Source organism: Panulirus ornatus, chromosome 13, assembly GCF_036320965.1.
Source record: "Panulirus ornatus isolate Po-2019 chromosome 13, ASM3632096v1, whole genome shotgun sequence".
In the NCBI taxonomy this organism is placed as follows: domain Eukaryota; kingdom Metazoa; phylum Arthropoda; class Malacostraca; order Decapoda; family Palinuridae; genus Panulirus; species Panulirus ornatus.
Genome location: NC_092236.1, coordinates 51,942,320 through 51,964,313, shown reverse-complemented (window position 1 = coordinate 51,964,313; position 21,994 = coordinate 51,942,320). Strand labels below are relative to the sequence as shown.

The window sequence follows — 21,994 nt, the reverse complement described above, 5'->3', positions numbered from 1 at the left end:
AAAAAATCACCTCCAGAACTCAATTTTTTTTTGTTTCAATTTATTGAAGCATAATGTTAGTATCCATAAAAAGAGTGTGAAAGAGTACTGTAAATATATTACATATATTTTCTGCATTTCTTATAATGCATTTGAGAGAAGTGGGACCAGGGAAGACTGTATTACAGTATTTACAGTCTTGCCTAAAAGTTGAAACAAAAGTAGGAACCATGGTTGGTATAACCTTGTAGGCTTACTCTTCTGTTCCTCATGCACTTTTATTAAGACAGGAAGGGCATGCACATATTAGAAAAAAATTTATGACTCTCTTATCCACATCATGTATCTAAAGTAATGATTTGGTGTCCAGTTGTTTTCAGACAAATTGCGTGATCCAGCATCATGTCTGGAATTCAACATGGTTCCAGGTGACCTCGTAGCCTTCAACAACAGACGAGTTCTCCATGGTCGTACTTCCTTTGATGCAACCAGGGTTGACAGGTGAATTTTCTTTTTTCTTTTACAGCATAAAATGAAAGAGTTTGACTCTAGAAATGTCTGGACAGAAACTTAAATCATGCTTTTTAATTGCAATGCATAAAAAATTGAAAACCATAATTTTGTTCAATAAAAGTGGGCTCCATCTTCAAGAACTTGAAATATAAGAAGCAGAGTTTCCAGCTCTCCCCCACTCTTGCCCTCTTTAGTCACCTCCTACGACGAGCAGAGAATGCGGAGGTAGAATTCTCTCTACCATATCCCAATTAAGGCAAGGACACAGTCTGTAGGGATGAGGAAAATGAGTCAGTTGTTGTTTGCTGATGACACAGGACTGGTGACAGATTCAGGTAATAAATTTTGGAAGTTGGTGACTGAGTTTGGTGGATTGCATGAAAGGAAGTTGAGAGTAAATTTAAATAAAAGCAAGGTTGCGAGGTTTAGCAAGGTAGAGAGACAGGTTAGTTTGGATGTGATTTGAATGGAGAAAATCTAAACCAAGTAAAGTATTTTAGATACCAAGCAATGGAACCATAGAGCACAACTGAGTCATGGGGTGGGTGAGAGGATGAAGGTCCTGGGAGCACTGAGGAACGTGTGGAAAGAAAGGTCATTATCTATGAGGGCAAAAATGGGTATGTTTGAAGGTATATTAGTCCCAACAATGTTATATGGATGAAAAGCATGGACTACAGATGAGGATGTGCAGAGGAGAGTGGAGGTACTGATTAAGTAATAAAAGGGTGAGAGAGAGGTATGGTAATAAAAAGTGTGTGGTTGAAAGAGCTGAAGAAGGTGTACTGAAATGGTTTGGATGTATTGGGAGAACGAGTGAAAGAGGTTTTCAAAGATGATATGTGTCAGAAGCAAAGGGAGCAAGGAGAAGGGGAGACCAAAGTGGTGGTGGAAGGATGGTGGAGTGAAAAAGATTTAGAGTGATCAGGGCTTGAACATACAAGAGGGTGAAAGGTGTGCATGGGATAGAGTGAATTGGAGCAATGTGGTATACAGGGGTCCACATGCACTCAGTGGACTGAACTAAGGCATGTGAAGTGGCTAGGATAAACATGGAAAGGTCTGTGGAGCCTGGTTGCAGATACAGAGCTGTGGTTTTTGTGCATTACAAAGGACAGCTAGAAAATGGATGCAAGTGAATGCGGCCTTTCTTAGTCTGTTCCTGGTGCTACTTGCCAACATGCGAAACAATGATCAAGTATGAAAAAAAAGGGGGAGGGGGGGATATCATAAAGTGAAACCAATACACCATAGATTCAGAAATTTTGTTTTTGTCATAATTGTTTGTTGTTTCATATTTAGTGAAGCAGTGCCAGCAACAGACAAAAAACAAATGGCATTATTTGCTAACATCCCTTTTTCTAGTCACCATGTATAATGCACTAAAATGACAGCACTTTATCCACACCCAAGGCCAACAGACCTTTCTGTGGTTTCTCCTGATTGCCTCGTTTGCCCTACTTCAGTCTACTGTCAACACGTCACCCACTGTATAACTCATCACTCCATGTCACTTTATCCCTTGCATGCCTCACACCCTTCTGGATGTTCAGACCCTATCACTCAAAACCATCTTTCAGTTCATCCTTCCATCTCATCTTCATTATCCCACTTCTTGTTCTTTCCACTTCTGATGCTTACACCCTCTTACTCAACCTCTCCACACTCATCCTTCTTAAATGTGCATAACATTTCAGCCCACCCTCTTCAGCTTCCTCGGCCATATTCCTCCTACTACCCTATCATTTCTTGATCACCCCTCATCACACCACATATCCTATGTCTATCTATATCTTTGATGCCCATTCCCTTTAGGAACTCCCTCAGTGGGGAAGTCACAGCAGAGAGCAATTCTGATGCAGTGTTTCCAAAGGATCTTACCTAACATTCCTGCTGACTACTTATGCCTCATGTGTCTACCCACTGTTCCCACCCACTACTACTACCTCATGTTCCTACCTATTGTTTCTACTCACTACTTCTATCTAATGTTTCTCCCTATTGCTCCCCTCAAAAGTTGCTACTTACCACCTCTATCTATTGCTCCAACCATTTTGCCAAAAGGCATGGCTAGCACATAGCTGGGAATCTAGTTACAAATAATTTGTATGAGTTAAGTGTTGTCATTTGGTATGTGGGACTAGAAAAGATTGTATGTTTGTGGACAAAATACCTGGTATTCTGTCCATAAGCATGCAGTCCATGTGGGGGTGAGGAAGAAAGAAAAGACAGCTACCTGGGTCAGAGGAGTGCATAATGTCCACACTTCCAGCACATCCAACCCCTTTCATACCTTTTTTTTTAATCTTGGGGCCCATGCCTTGCGTCCATACAACATTGCTGGGACCACACTACCATCAAACTTATCAATCATTCCCTCCTCCGATAGTGATCTCTTTTTCCACATAATCCTCACTGTGCCCAGGAACTTAGCTCTCATGCTTACCCTGTGGCTTACTCACCTCCTATGATTCAATCTGCTTCCATGTCTACTATCAGGTACCTAAAACACTTCACTTCCTCCAGATTCTCTCCATTCAAACTCACATGCCAACTAAACTGTCTCTCTTCACTGATGAACTTAATAATCTTGCTTTTATTCACATCCTCAACTTATTCCTCTCACACATTCTCCCATCTCAGACACCTGCTTCTGCAGATTTCTCACTTGAGTATGCTACCACAGCTATGTCATCAGCAAACACCAATTGACCCATCGTGTCATCAGCAAACACCAACTGACCCATCGTGTCATCATCAACAAACACCAACTGACCCATTTGTCTGGCTCTCCAGCCAGAAAAAATTCAAATCCACATCTCTCTCTCTAAAACTCTCATGGTTACTTCCTCTCTGTCGCATCCTTAAACAAGTTAACAGCTATAATTACACCATATACCCTTGTTGCAAACCCACCTACAGCCCTTCCACCTCCTTTCTTCTAACTTGCACACAAACCTTACTCTGTTGATTAAAAAACCCTCCCTCCTTCTTGAAGCTTCTCTCCCACGCCATATATTTGTAACACCTACCACAATGCATCTCTAACGTCCTTATCATGCAAATTTTCTAGATCCATAAATACTACATACGATTCTCTATCTCTAAATATTTCTCAAACATTCTTCAAAGCAAACACCTGAACCAAACATCCTTTACCACTTCTTAAACCAAATTATTCCTCACCAAGCTGATGCACTGTGCATGCCACCACCCTCTCAGTGACATCTGTCCCAAACAACTTACCAGGTGTACTCAACAAACTTATACCACTAATTTGAACTCTCACTTTTGTCCCCTTGCCTTTATGCAGTGGCACTATACAGACATTCTCCCAGTTCTCGGGTACCTTACCTCTCACCTTGAATTGCACGTACAATGGAGATGCTAACTAACTAATCAGAAATGCTGTCACTTACTTTCTTTAGAAATTCAACCAAAATCCTTTCCATTCCAGCTGCTTTGCCACACTTCTTAGGTAAACTTTCACTATCTTTTCACCAAACCACTTGCCTCAACTCTCCTGTTTCATATATATCCAGATCCTAAACGCTCCGTATCTGCCTCCACATCATCTAACACCTTCAGTAGTCCTTCAAAATGTTCACTCGCTCTCCTCCACCTCTCCCTTGGCTGTTACCACTTCCCTATCTGCTCACTTCAGTGGTGCTCCCATTTGTTCTCTTGTTCGTCTCACATTATTCATCTCTGCAAAACATTTTTTCTCTGAAGTTTGCTGATACTCTCTCACTTGCCCTCATTTTCACTCCCTGACCTTAACCTCCTGCCACTTTCTCCTGTTCATCATCTTGTCCCAAACACCCCTGCCCTGCAGGTAAAACCTATACACCCATCTTTTCTCTTTTACAAACGACTAACTCATCCCATCATTCACTACCATTTCTCACATACCCACAACCCATCTTCCGCTTGCCACACTTTTCTTTTGCACATGAGAGCCCTGCTTCCCTATATACCTCCCATTCCTCACCTACTCCTCAAGTTTTGTTTAATCTCAGCTTTTGCCACTCATCCCCAATCTCTCCAGGTATCTCCTCACTTAAGTTTCTTTTTTCCAAGTTCACTCAGTTTCACTGCACTTTTCCCAAACATTTCCTAAAGCCTCTACAAACTTGCAACTTCTTTTCCACAAAGAAGTGATCAGATAACCCACTAGTTGCCCCATTCAGCACATTTACATCCAGAACTTTCTCTTTAATACACTGATCAGTTTGTGCATAATTCAGTAATGACTGCTTAACATTACCCCACTCCCCATGAATATTTGTATGTCACACTTTTTAAACCAGGTATTCCCTACCATCAGTCCTTTTTCAGCACAGAATTCCAAAAGCTATTCACCATTTTCATTCAGAATAGGCACCCCATGCCTCCCAGTTATACCCTCAGTTGCCACATCACACATTCTTGCATTCACATCACCCATTACTATTCCTCAATCCACTTATCAAAATTGCTGATGCACTCACTGGGTTCATCCAAAAACACTTGCCACCCTTCCCCACCTCTGATAACCAGAAAACAAAATAAACTAAGGTTTTTCAGATATAATCAGTCTTTACACTGAAGGGTTTAAAAGCACTTTTTTCTGGTGAGCTATCCATGCTGTGGTCTTGATTTGAAACTATGTCGCTGATAATGAGAGAGAGAGAGAGAGAGAGAGAGAGAGAGAGAGAGAGAGAGAGAGAGAGAGAGAGAGAGAGAGAGAGAGAGAGCTAACTAACTATGAGCACCTACAACAACATTTTTGCTTGAAGAGGGTTTGGTGTAGTGGCATTCATTAACAGGTGAAATCAAACTCCCCAGCCTTTATCATTTTGACAGAAGTTAAGATCCTCCTTTGTGTTTGAGAGAGAGAGAGAATTGCTGTTGAAAGCAATCAGATACCCACAGAATTTTCTTGCACCTCAAACAGAGATCATTCTCAATACTGCACAGTGGCAAAAATATGTCCTTACCCAACTAAAGAAATTCTGGGATGTGGAACCCATGCAAAATTTCCAGACAGAAGTTCATGAATAGCACATTCATTATGAGGGTAGGAAGAACTAAATTTCAGAAATGGTTGCTCTATCCAAATTCATACCTAGAGCTTGTCATTCCAAAATCCCTTACTGTAAACGAGTGCAGTGCCGCAAAACCAGTGGACTGCATTATATTAGAATGTATGCCTTTCTTTTTCACTTAGTCAAGAATCACAATGTGGTGCCATCCAAAAAGATGAAAAGCAGCAGTAATAAAGTAACATAAAGGCACGACTCCTTAAAATTTCCTCACATTCCTCCCAGTATATTGAAATACACTAAGCTTCTCTTTATTTTAACAGGCATCTACAAGGTTGCTATGTTGACATTGATGAGGCTTTCTCCAAATATGACAGCCTACAGACTAGGTAAGTTTCATATTTCTTTCTGAATTTGTGTTACACCTCATTGCATTCTCCAGTAACAGCTCTTTTTATGTGTTTTATCTTATCTATGGCTCCCTAGCTACCAGGAAAAAATGCATGCCTTTATTCACTCATTTTTTCCCACCATAATTTAGTACTTGTCCCAGACCTCTTTTGTTGATGGATTTTTAACATTTTACAGCTCTTGAGTATACAGCATTATCTTTATTATCAGTGAATTAAGAAATTTATATTTCATATAAGCTCCTAAGTGTACAGCATTATCTTTATTATCAGTGAATTAAGAAATTTATATTTCATATATGCTTCCATGACAAATGCCACTGCTTAATCTGTTATTTATGTTTTTCTGATGAAATCCTGTGCTTAGAATTCCATTTACTGCAAAGAAGAAATTCTGATACTTTCTTTTTACTAGTTAATTTTCAAAAAGGAATGCATTATTGGGAACACTGGATCCTGACCCCCTTAGAATATGAAAGTGCAAAACAGTTTCCCTCTTTTTTTAATAAAGCTATGCTTTAAATACACCTTAATTGCTGAGAAAAATAATTTATAAAGCTTCACTTTTCTCAAAAGATTTTCCCCAAGCTTACAAATATATATATGTTAACTCATGAGGTTTTTCAAAGAACACTGCCAACATGTCCTGACAAACTGCCACAATAATTTTCTCCTATCTTTGAGGTACTGTATTTTACAAGATCCATCCAATAATTTCTAAGACAATAATTTCTAAGAACTATACTCATGGTCACAAATGTACAAGAGGCAAAAGAATGCAAAGAATATTATTTGACCATTCTATGACCATCATCATCACCAATCATTGGCTGTTACAGTTTACTCCAGCTTCTGTTTCTTCAAGATCTTTTGACAGCTAATGTTATACTTTTTCAGAAAAATCTAACTCTTAGTTATCCTTCTGTCCACAGATTCTACCGTAAACTGTGATCTGAGGAAGTTACAAAATTTAAGGGGAACAGCAATAATGTGAGTTGTAAGTGAAACGTGCTAGTTGCATGATTTCTGAGAGGTCCTCTACCATGGAAAGGATATACTTATGCAAGAGAAAAGATAGTTTGCTAAGATGTATACATGATTAGTAGTTTGCTACCAGGTACTATATTTTTCATTTTTAGCTATATAGACTGATCACTGTGATAAGTATGTTTGTTACTTCTTTTCGTTATTTCATAATTACGATTTAATTTTCATAACTGCAATATTACTGTATTTACTTGAATATAAGTCAGCCTTGATTCTAAGCTGCAAAGTGAGTTTTGGACATTTTTCATGCAAAAAAAACTTTGACCTCTATTCCAAACCAAACCCCAGAATTGAACTATCTCTTTGAAACTGTACATCAAAATTACCTCACATTCAAAATTGCTCTTACATACTTTTTTCTCCCCTGAATCCCCCAGTCACACGATCAGGAAAGCTAAGGCCTTGAACACTTTGTATTACAGAGAACTGAACTATTTTGTATAATGAGTTCCAATGGATATAAGAGATTAAGGACCAAAGTAAAAAAAAAATGCTTGGTAACTGTATTAAACTACTGTAATGCACATAGTGTACTCTAAATAATGCAATATTTAATGAAAACTTTCCAGAAAATGTGGTGATGAGAGCTTGATATGGTGGTGGATAGGGTTGCTATTTGAGCAGGAAGGAAATTGGGACACTAGGGTGTTCTACTAGTCACTGAATTACATGATTCAGCAACTGTTTCAAATGACTGTGGAGAAGTCTTCCTAAGGCTTTTGGGAAAGGTAACCAACTGTAGCTCTGTGGAATGCTTCTAATTTTCCATGAAACTCCCTGTAGCTACATGAAACATCTGTAACATAAACAAAAACCTAAGTAAAAGACTATTTGAAAAAAATTGCAGAAACAAGCCAAGCCTTGACACAGCAAAGCCTGACAACATACAAAAGTTTAATAAGTTGCATGACAGCAAAGTTAATATGGGGCTCCACAAATGTAAAGGTCCTTCTCCTTACTGCAAAATTTGTTGAAAATAGGCAAGTGCACACAAACAACCAGACCTACAAAAATCACACAAGAATGGACAGAGAAACAGACAGATACTGCTTACTGTGTGACAATTGAATAAATGTTTATTAACTATTACAAGAAACTGTAACAAGAAAACTCTTGATGATATTAATACAAAGGTGAAAGGCTGAACAATGAACAGCTAAATTTTTTTTATATTTTAGCTGAGACAGCTTTGGCAACTGAATTCCCTATTCAAGATGATCTCATTAATGCCATTCATACATTTACATATATCCTAGCATAAGCAAGGACCAAATTTATTGACGAGCCTAAAGAGAAAATTATCAGCTGGGTTGATTGTCAGCCGACTCCCATGACCAGATTCAGATGCATGCAGACTTGGCCCCTGAATGTGTGACAGTCAGGAACACTGTTACTTCAGAGAGGTTCACAGATATCATGTGCAGTTACTGACTCATGTGTCAACATTAAAATCACTAGCAAGAGTATATATTTATTTCAATCAACTCTATCTATTACATACAATTCATTGTTAATTGATATTAGATACAGCAAAAAAAGTGTGTGTATTTATGGGAGAAAGAATATTTCCCATGTATTTCCTGTGTGCTGTAGAAGGAAGCAAAAAGGGGTAAGAGCTGGGGGCTGGAAATCCTCCCCTCCAGGTTTACTTTTCCAAAAGAAGGAACAGAGAAACATATGAGGAGATTTCCCTTTTTCCCTTTTTCCTGGCACTACCTCACTGAAGCAGGGGGGCAGTGATGCTGTTTCCTGTGGGGTGGGGTAGCAACAAGAATGGATGAAGACAAGCAAGTATGAGTATGTACACGTGTATATATGTATATGACTGTGTATGTGTATGCAGATGTATGTATATGTTAATATGTATATGTATCTATATGGGCATTTACATATATATATATATATATATATATATATATATATATATATATGTGTGTGTGTGTACATGAGTGGATGGGCCATTCTTCGTCTGTTTCTTGGAGCTACCTCACTGATGTGGGAAACAGCAACTAAGTATAATATATATTCATTTATATTTATTATACTTAGTCGCTGTCTCCCACATCAAAGAGGTAGCGCAAGGAAACAGATGAAAGAATGGCCCAACCCACCCACTTACACATGTATATACATAAACACCCTCACATGCACATATATATAGCTATACATTTCAACATATACATACACAGACATATACACACATGTACATATATGTATATATGTACAAAGGCAAGGGGGATAAGAGTGAGTGCTCAAATTACAGAGGTATAAGTTTGTTGAGTATTCCTGGTAAATTATATGGGGGGGTATTGATTGAGAGGGTGAAGGCATGTACAGAGCATCAGATAGGGGAAGAGCAGTGTGGCTTCAGAAGTGGTAGAGGATGTGGATCAGGTGTTTGCTTTGAAGAATGTATGTGAGAAATACTTAGAAAAGCAAATGGATTTGTATGTAGCATTTATGGATCTGGAGAAGGCATATGATAGAGTTGATAGAGATGCTCCGTGGAAGGTATTAAGAATATATGGTGTGGGAGGCAAGTTGTTAGAAGCAGTGAAAAGTTTTTATCGAGGATATAAGGCATGTGTACGTGTAGGAAGAGAGGAAAGTGATTGGTTCTCAGTGAATGTAGGTTTGCGGCAGGGGTGTGTGATGTCTCCATGGTTGTTTAATTTGTTTATGGATGGGGTTGTTAGGGAGGTGAAAGCAAGAGTTTTGGAAAGAGGGGCAAGTATGAAGTGTGTTGTGGATGAGAGAGCTTGGGAAGTGAGTCAGTTGTTGTTCGCTGATGATACAGCGCTGGTGGCTGATTCGTGTGAGAAACTGCAGAGGCTGGTGACTGAGTTTGGTAAAGTGTGTGAAAGAAGAAAGTTAAGAGTAAATGTGAATAAGAGCAAGGTTATTAGGTACAGTAGGGTTGAGGGTCAAGTCAACTGGGAGGTAAGCTTGAATGGAGAAAAACTGGAGGAAGTGAAGTGTTTTAGATATCTGGAAGTGGATTTGGCAGTGGATGGAACCATGGAAGCGGAAGTGAATCATAGGGTGGGGGAGAGGGAGAAAATCCTGGAAGCCTTGAAGAATGTGTGGAAGTCGAGAACATTATCTCGGAAAGCAAAAATGGGTATGTTTGAAGGAACAGTGGTTCCAACAATGGTGTATGGTTGCTAGGCGTGGGCTATGGATAGAGTTGTGCGCAGGAGGGTGGATGTGCTGGAAATGAGATGTTTGAGGACAATGTGTGGTGTGAGGTGGTTTGATTGAGTAAGTAATGTAAGGGTAAGAGAGATGTGTGGAAATAAAAAGAGCGTGGTTGAGAGAGCAGAAGAGGGTGTTTTGAAATGGTTTGGGCACATGGAGAGAATGAGTGAGGAAAGATTGACCAAGAGGATATACGTGTCGGATGTGGAGGGAACGAGGAGAAGTGGGAGACCAAATTGGAAGTGGAAAGATGGAGTGAAAAAGATTTTGACTGAACATGCAGGAGGGTGAAAGGCGGGCAAGGAATAGAGTGAATTGGATCGATGTGGTATACCGGGGTTGACGTGCTGTCAGTGGATTGAATCAGGGCATGTGAAGCATCTGGGGTAAACCATGGAAAGTTGTGTGGGGCCTGGATGTGGAAAGGGAGCTGTGGTTTCAGGCATTATTGCATGACAGCTAGAGACTGAGTGTGAACGAATGGGGCCTTTGTTGTCTTTTCCTAGCGCTGCCTCGCACACGAGGGGGGAGGGGGATGGTATTCCATGTGTGGCGAGGTGGCGATGGGAATAAATAAAGGCAGACAGTGTGAATTGTGTGCATGGGTATATATGTATGTGTCTGTGTGTGTATATATATGTGTACATTGAGATGTATAGGTATGTATATTTGCGTGTGTGGACGTGTATGTATATACATGTGTATGGGGGTGGGTTGGGCCATTTCTTTCGTCTGTCTCCTTGCGCTACCTCGCAAACGTGGGAGACAGCGACAAAACAAAATGAAAATAATAAAATATATATATATATATATATATATATATATATATATATATATATATATATAGGGGCAAGTATGAAGTCTGTTGGGGATGAGAGAGCTTGGGAAGTGAGTCAGTTGTTGTTCACTGATGATACACCGCTGGTGGCTGATTCATGTGAGAAACTGCAGAAGCTGGTGACTGAGTTTGGTAAAGTGTGTGAAAGAAGAAAGTTAAGAGTAAATGTGAATAAGAGCAAAGTTATTAGGTACAGTAGGGTTGAGGGTCAAGTCAATTGGGAGGTGAGTTTGAATGGAGAAAAACTGGAGGAAGTGAAGTGTTTTAGATATCTGGGAGTGGATCTGGCAGCGGATGGAACCATGGAAGCGGAAGTGGATCATAGGGTGGGGGAGGGGGCGAAAATTCTGGGAGCCTTGAAGAATGTGTGGAAGTCGAGAACATTATCTCGGAAAGCAAAAATGGGTATGTTTGAAGGAATAGTGGTTCCAACAATGTTGTATGGTTGCGAGGCGTGGGCTATGGATAGAGTTGTGCGCAGGAGGATGGATGTGCTGGAAATGAGATGTTTGAGGACAATGTGTGGTGTAAGGTGGTTTGATCGAGTAAGTAACGTAAGGGTAAGAGAGATGTGTGGAAATAAAAAGAGCATGGTTGAGAGAGCAGAAGAGGGTGTTTTGAAATGGTTTGGGCACATGGAGAGAATGAGTGAGGAAAGATTGACCAAGAGGATATATGTGTCTGAGGTGGAGGGAACGAGGAGAAGAGGGAGACCAAACTGGAGGTGGAAAGATGGAGTGAAAAAGATTTTGTGTGATCGGGGCCTGAACATGCAGGAGGGTGAAAGGAGGGCAAGGAATAGAGTGAATTGGAGCGATGTGGTATACCGGGGTAGACGTGCTGTCAGTGGATTGAATCAAGGCATGTGAAGCGTCTGGGGTAAACCATGGAAAGCTGTGTAGGTATGTATATTTGCGTGTGTGGACGTATGTATATACATGTGTATGGGGGTGGGTTGGGCCATTTCTTTCGTCTGTTTCCTTGCGCTACCTCGCAAACGCGGGAGACAGCGACAAAGCAAAAAAAAAAAAAAAATTATATATAGAGAGAGAGAGAGAGAGAGAGAGAGAGAGAGAGAGAGAGAGAGAGAGAGAAAGAGAGAGAAGGGGGCCAAGTGTGGATATTTCCTCTAAGGCTCAAACCTCTGCTCTTAATGCTACCTTGCTAACATGGGAAATGGCGAATATGTATGAAAAAATAATATATGTATGTATGGATCATAGTGAAGTGCCTGTGGATTGGCAGAATGCATGCATAGTGTCACTGAACAAAGGCAAAGGGGATGAGGGTTAGTGTTCAAACAATAGAGGCATAAGTTTTTGAGTATTCCTGGGAAATCACAAGGGAGAGCATTGATTGAGAGGGTGAAGGCATATACAGAGCATCAGATTGGGGAGGAGCAGTGTGGTTTCAGTAGTGGTAGAGGATGTGTGGATCAGGTATTTGCTTTGAAGATTGTGTGTGAGAAATACTTAGAAAAACATGGATTTGTCTGTAGCATTTATATATATGGTAAACATTAAACACTTGTTTTATGAAAATTCCCAACAACAACAAAAAATTACTAAAACCTCCAAAAACTATTACAAACAGTACATGAGATTCTATGAGCAAATAATCTGCACAATGATGAGGTCTTTATGGTGGTGTCTAAGGTAAGGTGATGGTGGGAGAGGGCACTCTTTGAAGAATTTTCATAACTTTGTATTCCCTTGTAAACAGCAACCCCACTTATGCTCCTTTTTCTTCTTTCTTTTAAATGTATGGCTTATAATTAATGAAGTACATGAGACTTACCGTAGGTCAGTTGAAATGTGCTTCGAATTTTATGAAGTAAATCACCTCTGCTAGAAGGGAGCTTTCACATGAGATACGCTTTGCCGCTTCATGTCACCAGACTTTAAAGAGTACGACCAACCACATGAAAGTAAGTGAACATTTTGCACTGCTAGAAATATGTAAGCCACAAGACGCTACAGAGCGTAGGGTGGGAGAGGTGGGCATGAGAAAGCTCCCTTCTAGCAGAGGTGATTTGCTTCATAAAATACGAAGGACATTTCAACTGACCAACAGTAAGTCTCATGTACTTCATTAATTTTACGTCAGCAAATCACACCTCTGCTAGAGGTCGCTTTCCCATGAGGTTTTGAAGCCATGTGGGTGTCGTACTGTAGACATGCAGAGCAGAGAAATGATACAAGCAGTAACCAACTGCAATATAGTAAGAAATTTACACAGCCATGGACCAGGTGACAAGAGACATCTCCTATGCAAACAAAATGAACAGACTATTGAAGCACAGCATCTTGGAAAGGATCGTGACTTGGGACAATCTCGTCATAAAACTTGGCAAAAGTCGCAGCCCTGGACCACCCAGCCCTTGCCATGATGTGTCCAATCGGTAGAGCCATGGCTTTGGCTTTCGATGCAGCTGCAGGCCGAACACTGCTCGCTCAATACTGGCTGGAGTCTATGCCCGACAGAGAAAGCACTGTTCGAATCCACCTTGCAACACTATCCCTCGTTACATGCTTGTGGGGCTTGATAAAACTTAGGAGTAACTTCCCATTCTCCTGATGTGCAGAATTTCTGAACTTCTCTGTCCTAGCAATATACATTTTCAGAGTTTCACACACACACAATCTAATGTCAGTAGAATATGCTTTAAAGGTCACAAACCACACATTGAACTTTGGCCTGCACTGTTTAATAGTTTCCCCTAACCAAACACAAACAGAAGCCTGCCCAAAACTAATATTCTTCAGCAACAAACAATGCAAAGTTTGTATTCTGGCAGCCTGCGTAAGTGCCATCAACATCACAAGCTTCAGTGTTAAATCCTTTAAAGAGAGGGAGGACAAAGGATCCATGGCTCGCAGATGCTGTAGCACCTGCTGAACATCCCAAGTTCTTGTATACCTAGAAATAGACGGCCGCAAGTTAAAAACTCCCTTTAAGAACCTGGTGACAAGAGGATGGCTGCCTGCACTGCAACCATCCACAGTAATCCCCAGGGAGGAGAGTGCACCCCTGGCAGTGTTGATTGAAGTATAACTAACACCTCTGTGGAAAGTGACAGACAGAAAATTCACAATATTAGTTACAGTGGGAGCAAAGGGATCGATGTTCCGGCTACCACAAAACTGTGACCACCTGTTAATATGTGGCTGGTACTGCCTCGCAATCGCAGGTCTCCAGGGGGCAAGGATGATGTCCGTACCTGCCTGAGAAATGCCCGTCTCGCAGACGTTGCCGGATAAGAGGCAAGCCATCAGTCAGGTGTGTCAGAGAATGGGGTGTTCCTCCTCCGTCGATGGGTGACGCAAGACGTGTGCCCCCCTCGGACAGCCGTGGTTCCTTGACCAGCAAAGTGAGTAGAGTCCCCATCCAGGGCTGGGACGGCCAGAGAGGCAATACCATCCACCCCTTCGCTGACTCTGCTCGAATTTTCTGTAGGCACCTGGCTATCAGAGCAAAGGGTGGGAAAAGGTATATTAGTTCAAACTGCTACCAGCAGATAGAAAAGGCATCAAAATGTTCTGCATCTGGGTCAGGTTTCCACGAGCAGAAATGAGTCACTTGAGCATTCAGTCTAGAAGCAAAGAGATCAATGCTCGGAACCCCAAATACTTCAGAGAGGGCCCTAAAGAGTTCTTCATTCAATTTCCACTCATGCCTGTCATTGAATGTCCGAGATAGCGCGTCTGCCATGAGATTGACTTTACCCGGTACATGAGAGCAGGTAAACCAGATATCATTCTCCGCACACCACTCCCAAAGGTCACGGCAAATGTCATTACATAGTGAGGACCGTGTGCCACCCATTTCATTGACATAGGTCACCGCCGTCGTGTTATCACAAAACATCCGAACATGTCGTCCTTTGAGAAGAGATGCAAATGAGCGCACTACCAGGGAGATGGCTTTGAGTTCCTTTGCATTAATGTGCAAGGCAGATTCTGATAATGACCATCTCCCATTAACTTTTTGTTGATTGAGGTAGCCACCCCAACCTAAATTTGATGCATCAGTATACAGATCCAATTCTGTACCCTTCCGAAAAATCTGTCTGTTTTGCAATGCAATGTGAGATACCCACCAAAGCAAGTCCAATCTCATCTCATGAGTGACCACCATCCACTTGTCAAAGTTACCTTTTGCGACTCAACGCAGCAATCTTAGCACATTCTAACCGCCTGTAATGCAGTTTCCCCATCTCTGCTGCTGGAACGGCTGCAACTAATAGCCCAACAACTCTGGCCACCTTCCAAATTTTGGCTCTGTCACTATGTAACAATTCCTCACAGCATTGTAGTATCTTGTGTATCCTACGAGCAGGTAATGTTACTGTCATAGTCTCAGAATCTATAATGTTCCCCAAATACTCCAAGTGCTTAGTGGGGACCAAGACAGATTTGCTTTCATTAATACAGTAACCTAACTTCTTGAGCAAGTCAACAGTGGCATGCACACTCTCACAACATCCATCAAAAGTGCAGTGACAAATAAGAGTATCATCAATGAAACTCGTGATGATATGTCCCTTCTCTCTAAGTACAGCAAAAACAGGTTTCATTAATTCAGTGAACAGATGGGAACCATCCGCAACCCAATTAGGGAGACATGTGAATTGATAAATTTTTCCTTGCCACATGAAACACAGAAAGCGTTGTTGCTCCTCAGCTATCTTAACAGAATAATAGGCGTGCTGCAAATCGACAGAGGCCATGAAGACACCGCTGTTAACAAGACGAATCGCCTGCTCAAAATATTCCATCTTGAAGTGTTTGTACTCTAAAAATTTATTAAATTTTTCCAGGTTAAGGATCATCCTAAACCCACCATCCTTCTTCCGTCTTAAGAAAATAGGGGAGAGAATCTGCCCCTCCTGTCTCTGGGTCTCCTTGATAACCCCAAGACTCAAAAGCTGTACAATTTCCTGGCAAACAATTTCCTAATTTCCAAATAAAGGACCAATGTGAGCAACATCAATATCTAAATGGCAATGCTGAACAATATCTAAAATATTTGGATCACTGGTAAAAGCATGCCACTCATGTACAAAATAGTGAAGTCTGCCAGCTTGAAAAGGATGACTCACCTCAGTTACTGCCGGGAATTGTGACCCCAGCCTCGGGAGTTTTTTGTCTCTGGACCCTGCCGTGAGAAGGATTGCCAGTGCTCACTCCGGGGATCATGCGTGCGTTGGCCATATGGATGAAACCTGGCCATAAAACCCCAGTATGGCAGTCTCCCAGAAGAGCCCCTAAACTTGCCAGGACCAAACTTCGAGGTAGAGAGCGGTTTCCTTGGAGCAATCTTACTCCTTAACTTTTCAGACTCCTCAATGTGCTTGGCTGAGAGTGAGACATCATCCCCAAACAGAAGACGAGTCATGGGCACCTTGTCTGAACAGAGGTGAGCATACTTGTGGTTAATTTCGCGCTTGATGATGAACCGGCGAGCCCGATTATTCTTGTGGTTAGCATGACCCAGGAGTGCCAGGGCACCATTAAGCATGCCCACCTCCTGGGCAACATCTGGTTGGCTAGTCTGGGCGATCTTGTTAAGCACTGTGAGTGACTTAGTCAAAATTGTGGCAGCCGTAATAATGTCTTTCCCAACATCCTTCAAACGGAAGTCTGCCTTCTTGGCATCAGTCTTCAGTGCATCTAAAACTTGCAAGTTGCAATCCACGGGCGCTAAGGCATGACAGTTATCTGGCCTCTTGGCTGCAGCATCCTCCAAAATCTCCTTATACTCCTCCTCTCGCAAGCCGTGAGCAAATACATGGTTAACCATATCGGCAACATGCTGGTCAATGCCATCAGACACCTCATCCACAGGACCGTTAGCCCTGACGCACTGCAGGAGAACACTGTCAGGCCGCCTGTCATTCTCAAAGACACAATCATCACTGGAAAGATAATGCTCAGCTGGAGTAAAGCCCGAAAAACCCGTGGGCGAGGGAAGCACAGGCACCACCGGGCTAGAATGGCCAATGTTTACATAGGCGGCCGCCGCGGCATCATCAGCCCCCCGACTGGGGCCAAAGTTCCTTTCCTCCCTCAATTTCTCCACATCACCACGTAAAGCAGCCAAAGCGTCCACCACCATGTTCCAGGGCGGCGCAGCTCCAGAGGGATCACGGGAAGAAGGCTGCCAAGCTCGCACCAGCACAAAAATGTCTGGAAGGTGCCAAGGAAGCACAGCAACTGGTGGCGTGAAGCGTTAAAGCGTATCTCATGGGAAAGCGACCTCTAGCAGAGGTGTGATTTGCTGACGTAAATTCAAGAAAATATAGTTGTGGATCAGTATTGAATTACGTTTTCTTTGAAGATAATTATTCCAATCTACTGATACAAATGAAATCAGAATTATTCATATGAACGGAAGTGACGATACAAATTTTGATTTAAAACTAAGATACATTTGAGTCTTTCTGATGGATGTGATTTCTTACCAACATATAACAATTATATTACTTCTTTTTAATTATTATTAGTTATACTGTACTTCTACACAATAAAGTGACTCAGTTAAGAGCATAATTAATACATTTTGGAGAATGTCAATAAGATATAAGCATCCTGTCAGAGGTACATGTTTTTCATGTCTTGTGGGATGCTAAACCAGCTAAACTTTAATAACTGCACAAATCTACTTTTTCTAGAATTTAGATAATACTATTATATAGAATTACTAAGAAATACCTATGGGAGAGCTGGTTCAGGGTATCAGGAACCCACTTACTCTACGGTTATCAAACAACTGTTGAACTACTCTCATTGCATAAAAGTTTACGATGTGTAACTGTTGCTATTTATGCTTTACTTAAATATCAAAATTTTCACCACATACTGTAGCACTATATCCAGATTTATTCTCTGTTGCAATATCGTTTATTGTTTGAAATATGTTAAACTTATGTCATAGACTTAATAGGATAAGCTTAATTTCCTGATTAAATTATTATCACAAAACTTAATAAAGCCATAATCTTCCATTCTTGTTAAAAACTGGATAAAGGTTCATATGAACTTTCTTTTCTTGCATACTTGATCGCTGTTTCCTGCGTTAGTGAGGTAGAGCCAGGAACGGACAAAGAAAGGTCACATTTGTTCACATCATTCTCTTATTGGTCATACGAACAAAGTACAAAACATTATTTTCATGATATAAAAATTGCTCTTATTTTGTTTAATCAGTGTTCTTCCAATAATAAAAAGAAAAATTGTAGCATCCATATCATGAAAGTAATATTTTCTATTCAATGTTAACAGGACTAGGAAACGAAGGTGGATTTCAGAAGGGAAGAAGGGGTGTAACCGTGACTTTTGCATTAAAGATATAGTAACAAAGTTTTGAGAAAATGATGCAGTCTCATTTATAAATGTACAAAAGGATGGATAAATGAAGTGAAAAAGGTTTTGAGCGATCGGGGCCTGAACAAACAGGAAGGTTAAAGGCATACACATGGCAGAGTAAATGGGAACAATGTCATATATTGGGGTCGACTAGCTGTCAATGGACTAAATCATAGCATGTGAAGCGTCTGGGATAAACCATAGAAAGTTCTATGGAGCCTCCTTGTGGATAGGGAGCTGTGGTTTTTGGTGCATTACACACAACAGCTACAGAATGGATGTGAGTGATTGTGGCCTTTCCTCATCTGTTTCCTGGTACTATCTTGCTAACATGGGAAACGGCAATCAGGTATGAAAATATATATATTCATATAGAACTAATGACAAAACATGAAAGACCTCTTGAGAATGTAAAAGGAAGGTCTCCTAAGACGATTTTTTTAGATTTAGTGTTAAGTTACAAATCTACCATTGTGTATTGTGTAAAGTGCAATCACTTAACAAGAAATGGTAAAAGATTACCAAAATATACAATGCAAATAGTGATATAACTTTGTTTTTAAATGAATGTAAAAAAATTTCTCATGTATTTCAGTATATATAGGTTATGCATATAATTTAAGACATTATATTTTAAAAGTAAATGTAAGATGTACTCTAATATTTCTAATATTTGTTAAACAACAAATATATTATGTGTTATTTATGGGGTTGGTATAAGTGACTCAACTGAATGTTGTTATAAGTCCTTAAAAGAATGTGCTATTTTCAAAACAACAGCAGAGCAAGAAATGTACCATTCTCACAGCAGAAATATGAGCAAGGAATGTGCCATCCTCAGAGTGATAACACGACCAAGGAATGTGCCATTCTCACAGCAGTAACATGAGCAAAAAATGTACCATTCTTGCTGCAAGTAATATGATGAAACATTATGCACAAACTGGAATACCTTCAACGAGTTCTCAAATTGTGAATCTTAACATATTTTAAGAGTCAAAAATTATACTGTTGATTTAAAAACTCAAATTGAGTGTTCTTCACAAACTGTGCTTATTTAGATCCTACAATGTATGGATGACACTGGTCTCTGATTAAAAATATACTAACATATATTCAACTTTGTTTTATTTCTCAGTACAAAATGTTTAACAGAATTTACATTATGAGATTCAGGTAGTAACAACCATTATTCTTAAGTAGCATTAAAAAACTAATGTTACCACTAACTATTAAAGATGCATACAATGTGTGTGATGAAGTTTCTTTCCTACAGTATTATGTTTCAGAAATTTTCTTAATTTTAGCTACGTGTGAAACAATCATTTTAATATCTAATGAAAGTTCAACAGCAGGCAATCAACACCTATCAACCACTTTTACAAACTTTTAGTTGGTACCAAGTTGAAAATCGACCTCATTTAGCAATAAATACCCAAACAGGAATCCTTTTCATTCTATTATCATTACACATGAAATAATATCGATCAAACAAAAATCCTAAAATTACTTGTAACTGATTGTGTCTATGTACTGTTAAGCCAAATTTTTTTCTTCTATGATTTGTAAGACAACACAAATTAGGGTGCCTCCAGCAATTAAGTTGAGGAGATGAAAATTAGTATTGTAATGAAATGGGAAGATAAAAGAAAAATTGGGAAAAGCAATTGTATTACAGACTCTTTTGATTATGGGGATATATCAAAGAAAAATGCAGTCAGAAGGACTGAATGAAGCTCTTCCAAGAATATCTCCCAAGAGATATTCTTGGACACACTCAACACAATGACACAAAAAAGTAATTTATGTACAATCCCACTTAAAAATGCTCACACTCCAATTTTTGAGCAGCTCTAGCCCCCTCCTGCACACAGAGAGATGTCACTCCAGCTTCACATTTCAGCAACCTATACTAAAGATCCCTTCATCATCAAATACATCAGTAATGAAATATATATTCACTGTAATGATTTGAGATGCACTAAGCAAAAGTCATTGTCAAACACAAACTATACTCATAACAGAAAGACATCTCAAATTACACCCCTGAGACATATTCAAGTTTCACATAAAACATCCCCAGCTGCAAATACAAGCACTTGCAGATATCTTCAATCTCTTGGTTACACACAAAAAAAAATTGCTAACATCTGAAACTTGCCAACATATTACCTGTCTTGAAACCCTCCAAACCAGCTAACTCCTCTTCCTCCTCACACCAAATATCACTTCTGTCTTTAGTATCCAAACTTTTTGCAAAACCAATTCACAAGAGAATAGAGCACAAATCTTACTCTCACCTATACAACATGGCCTTAGACTTCACCACTCCAACTCCAATCTATACACAGATCCCATATAACATATCCTAGATGGCATCAACCAATCACAACCTCCATGCTGCTCAATATTAGAAGCAGAAGACATAAACAGTGGCTGACACTGTCCCCAACACTTACTCAAACAAAAGATACTGACACCATTCTCCACAACAATGACAAAAAGAAGATGGTCAGTTTTACAGCTTGCCACCATGCAAGAGTCACTCACAAAAGCCTCATCTTTAAAGCCCTTAAGGTCCACAATGGAATTCTCCAAGAAGTAGATCTGTCCCTGACCCTCTTCAACCTCTTCTTGCATGACCTCCCAGTACCTTTAATAAACCACATAAACATAGCTAAGATGTAAGCAAAGAAATTGAGAACTCAATAATTATAAACTTTTCAAGAGATATAGGAGGTTCATGCAGCTATACCAGAAAGAAGGGACATGGTTAATGTAGACAGCACATATAAATTTATGAGGTTGTATGACAGTAGAGAGCATTCAAGAGATGAAGCCTTAAGTGTAAAATTCCCTCCCAAGACAGTACTAATAGGTAATTACAGTATGAAAGTATTCTCATGCACAATGGTGTTACCAAACTTCACCTGTTCAAGGTTACACTGCAAGTGTTAAGTCACCTTTGGTGAGGCTGTAACACTGGAACTACAGCCTCATTCAAGAATTTCTTAGTCTAAAGGAGTCAAAATTTCCCTGCTAATGGAAGTAGTGCAACCTTGGGCTGCAAGATCCATTAGGAAGGTCCTGGGTAATAACGTGACTCACAGAAACTGATTATGGGGTGATTATGAATAGACTTGCAGATGACCTCAAAACTACTTAAAAAAGAAAACTGACATCACAGTAGAAACAATAGATATGCAGCACTATAATACAAAATTGGGACAATGACTTACCAGTAACATAATGTCTGCATCACCAAAGAAGTCCTCAATCACTCTTTCAACCACAGATATAGACATATCCAACTTGCAAATTTCAATTACTTTAAATGAGCAATCAGTCACATTCAACAAAAGCCTGGCTATTCTGGGCAACACATACAATACACACAGCATTAAGTCCTCACTTAAAAACATCACCATGAAAGCAACATGGAAGCAGTAAATGCTCTCAAAACTCTAATTGGTACTAGATTTGCATAAGAAAAAAAAAATCTGTTAGTATCCCCTACAAAAAATTTTCTGCTCCACTTTAAACTGTCTCACTTGGCCAGCTGTCCACCCTCTCCAAAGCAAATGAAGCTGCAAACCACACAAACTACAGCACTCAGAT

The 21,994-nt window shown here is 40.1% G+C and overlaps 4 protein-coding genes across 7 annotated transcripts in view; 1 reads left to right on the top strand and 3 right to left on the bottom strand.

Moving 5' to 3' along the window:
• Positions 1-10,420, top strand: part of LOC139752876 (gamma-butyrobetaine dioxygenase-like) — a 43,853-nt gene extending 33,433 nt beyond the window's left edge. Inside the window, exons 9-11 of the mRNA XM_071668887.1 lie at positions 350-480; positions 5,840-5,905; positions 6,859-10,420. Coding sequence (XP_071524988.1) covers positions 350-480; positions 5,840-5,905; positions 6,859-6,877 — 216 coding nt within the window. The 3' untranslated portion in view covers positions 6,878-10,420. The remainder of the gene's footprint in view (positions 1-349; positions 481-5,839; positions 5,906-6,858) is intronic.
• Positions 91-19,483, bottom strand: LOC139752877 (uncharacterized). Of its 2 annotated transcripts, none has more exons than XR_011713605.1 (2): positions 12,807-19,483; positions 91-761 (listed from the first exon to the last, which is right to left on the bottom strand). XR_011713605.1 is itself a non-coding variant. In XM_071668888.1 (2 exons), the coding sequence occupies exon 1, from the start codon at positions 17,124-17,126 to the stop codon at positions 16,116-16,118; it is 1,011 nt and encodes a 336-aa protein (XP_071524989.1). In that variant the 5' UTR covers positions 17,127-17,274; the 3' UTR covers positions 91-761; positions 16,111-16,115. The 2 variants fall into 2 exon arrangements, 1 of the variants encoding a protein (XP_071524989.1); XM_071668888.1 differs by having other exon boundaries at positions 16,111-17,274.
• On the bottom strand, positions 13,463-14,281 carry LOC139752878 (uncharacterized). Its single transcript, XM_071668889.1, has one exon. It carries the CDS (start codon positions 14,279-14,281, stop codon positions 13,463-13,465), a length of 819 nt encoding a protein of 272 aa, XP_071524990.1.
• Positions 19,484-19,487: 4 nt separating the features above from the next.
• Positions 19,488-21,994, bottom strand: part of LOC139752879 (uncharacterized) — a 28,036-nt gene continuing 25,529 nt past the window's right edge. For 2 of the 3 annotated variants that reach the window (XM_071668893.1, XM_071668890.1), the window contains exon 6: positions 20,891-21,029. The gene's annotated coding sequence lies outside the window, so the exon portion shown is untranslated. Of the gene's footprint in view, positions 21,030-21,994 lie in introns of all 3 variants that reach the window. The other variant, XM_071668892.1, reaches the window with a different exon arrangement.

Excerpts from the sequence above, each read along its gene's own strand:
- LOC139752877 (XM_071668888.1), bottom strand. The coding sequence starts at position 17,126 with ATGGTGGTGGACGCTTTGGCTGCTTTACGTGGTGATGTGGAGAAATTG.
- LOC139752878 (XM_071668889.1), bottom strand. The coding sequence starts at position 14,281 with ATGGCTTGCCTCTTATCCGGCAACGTCTGCGAGACGGGCATTTCTCAG.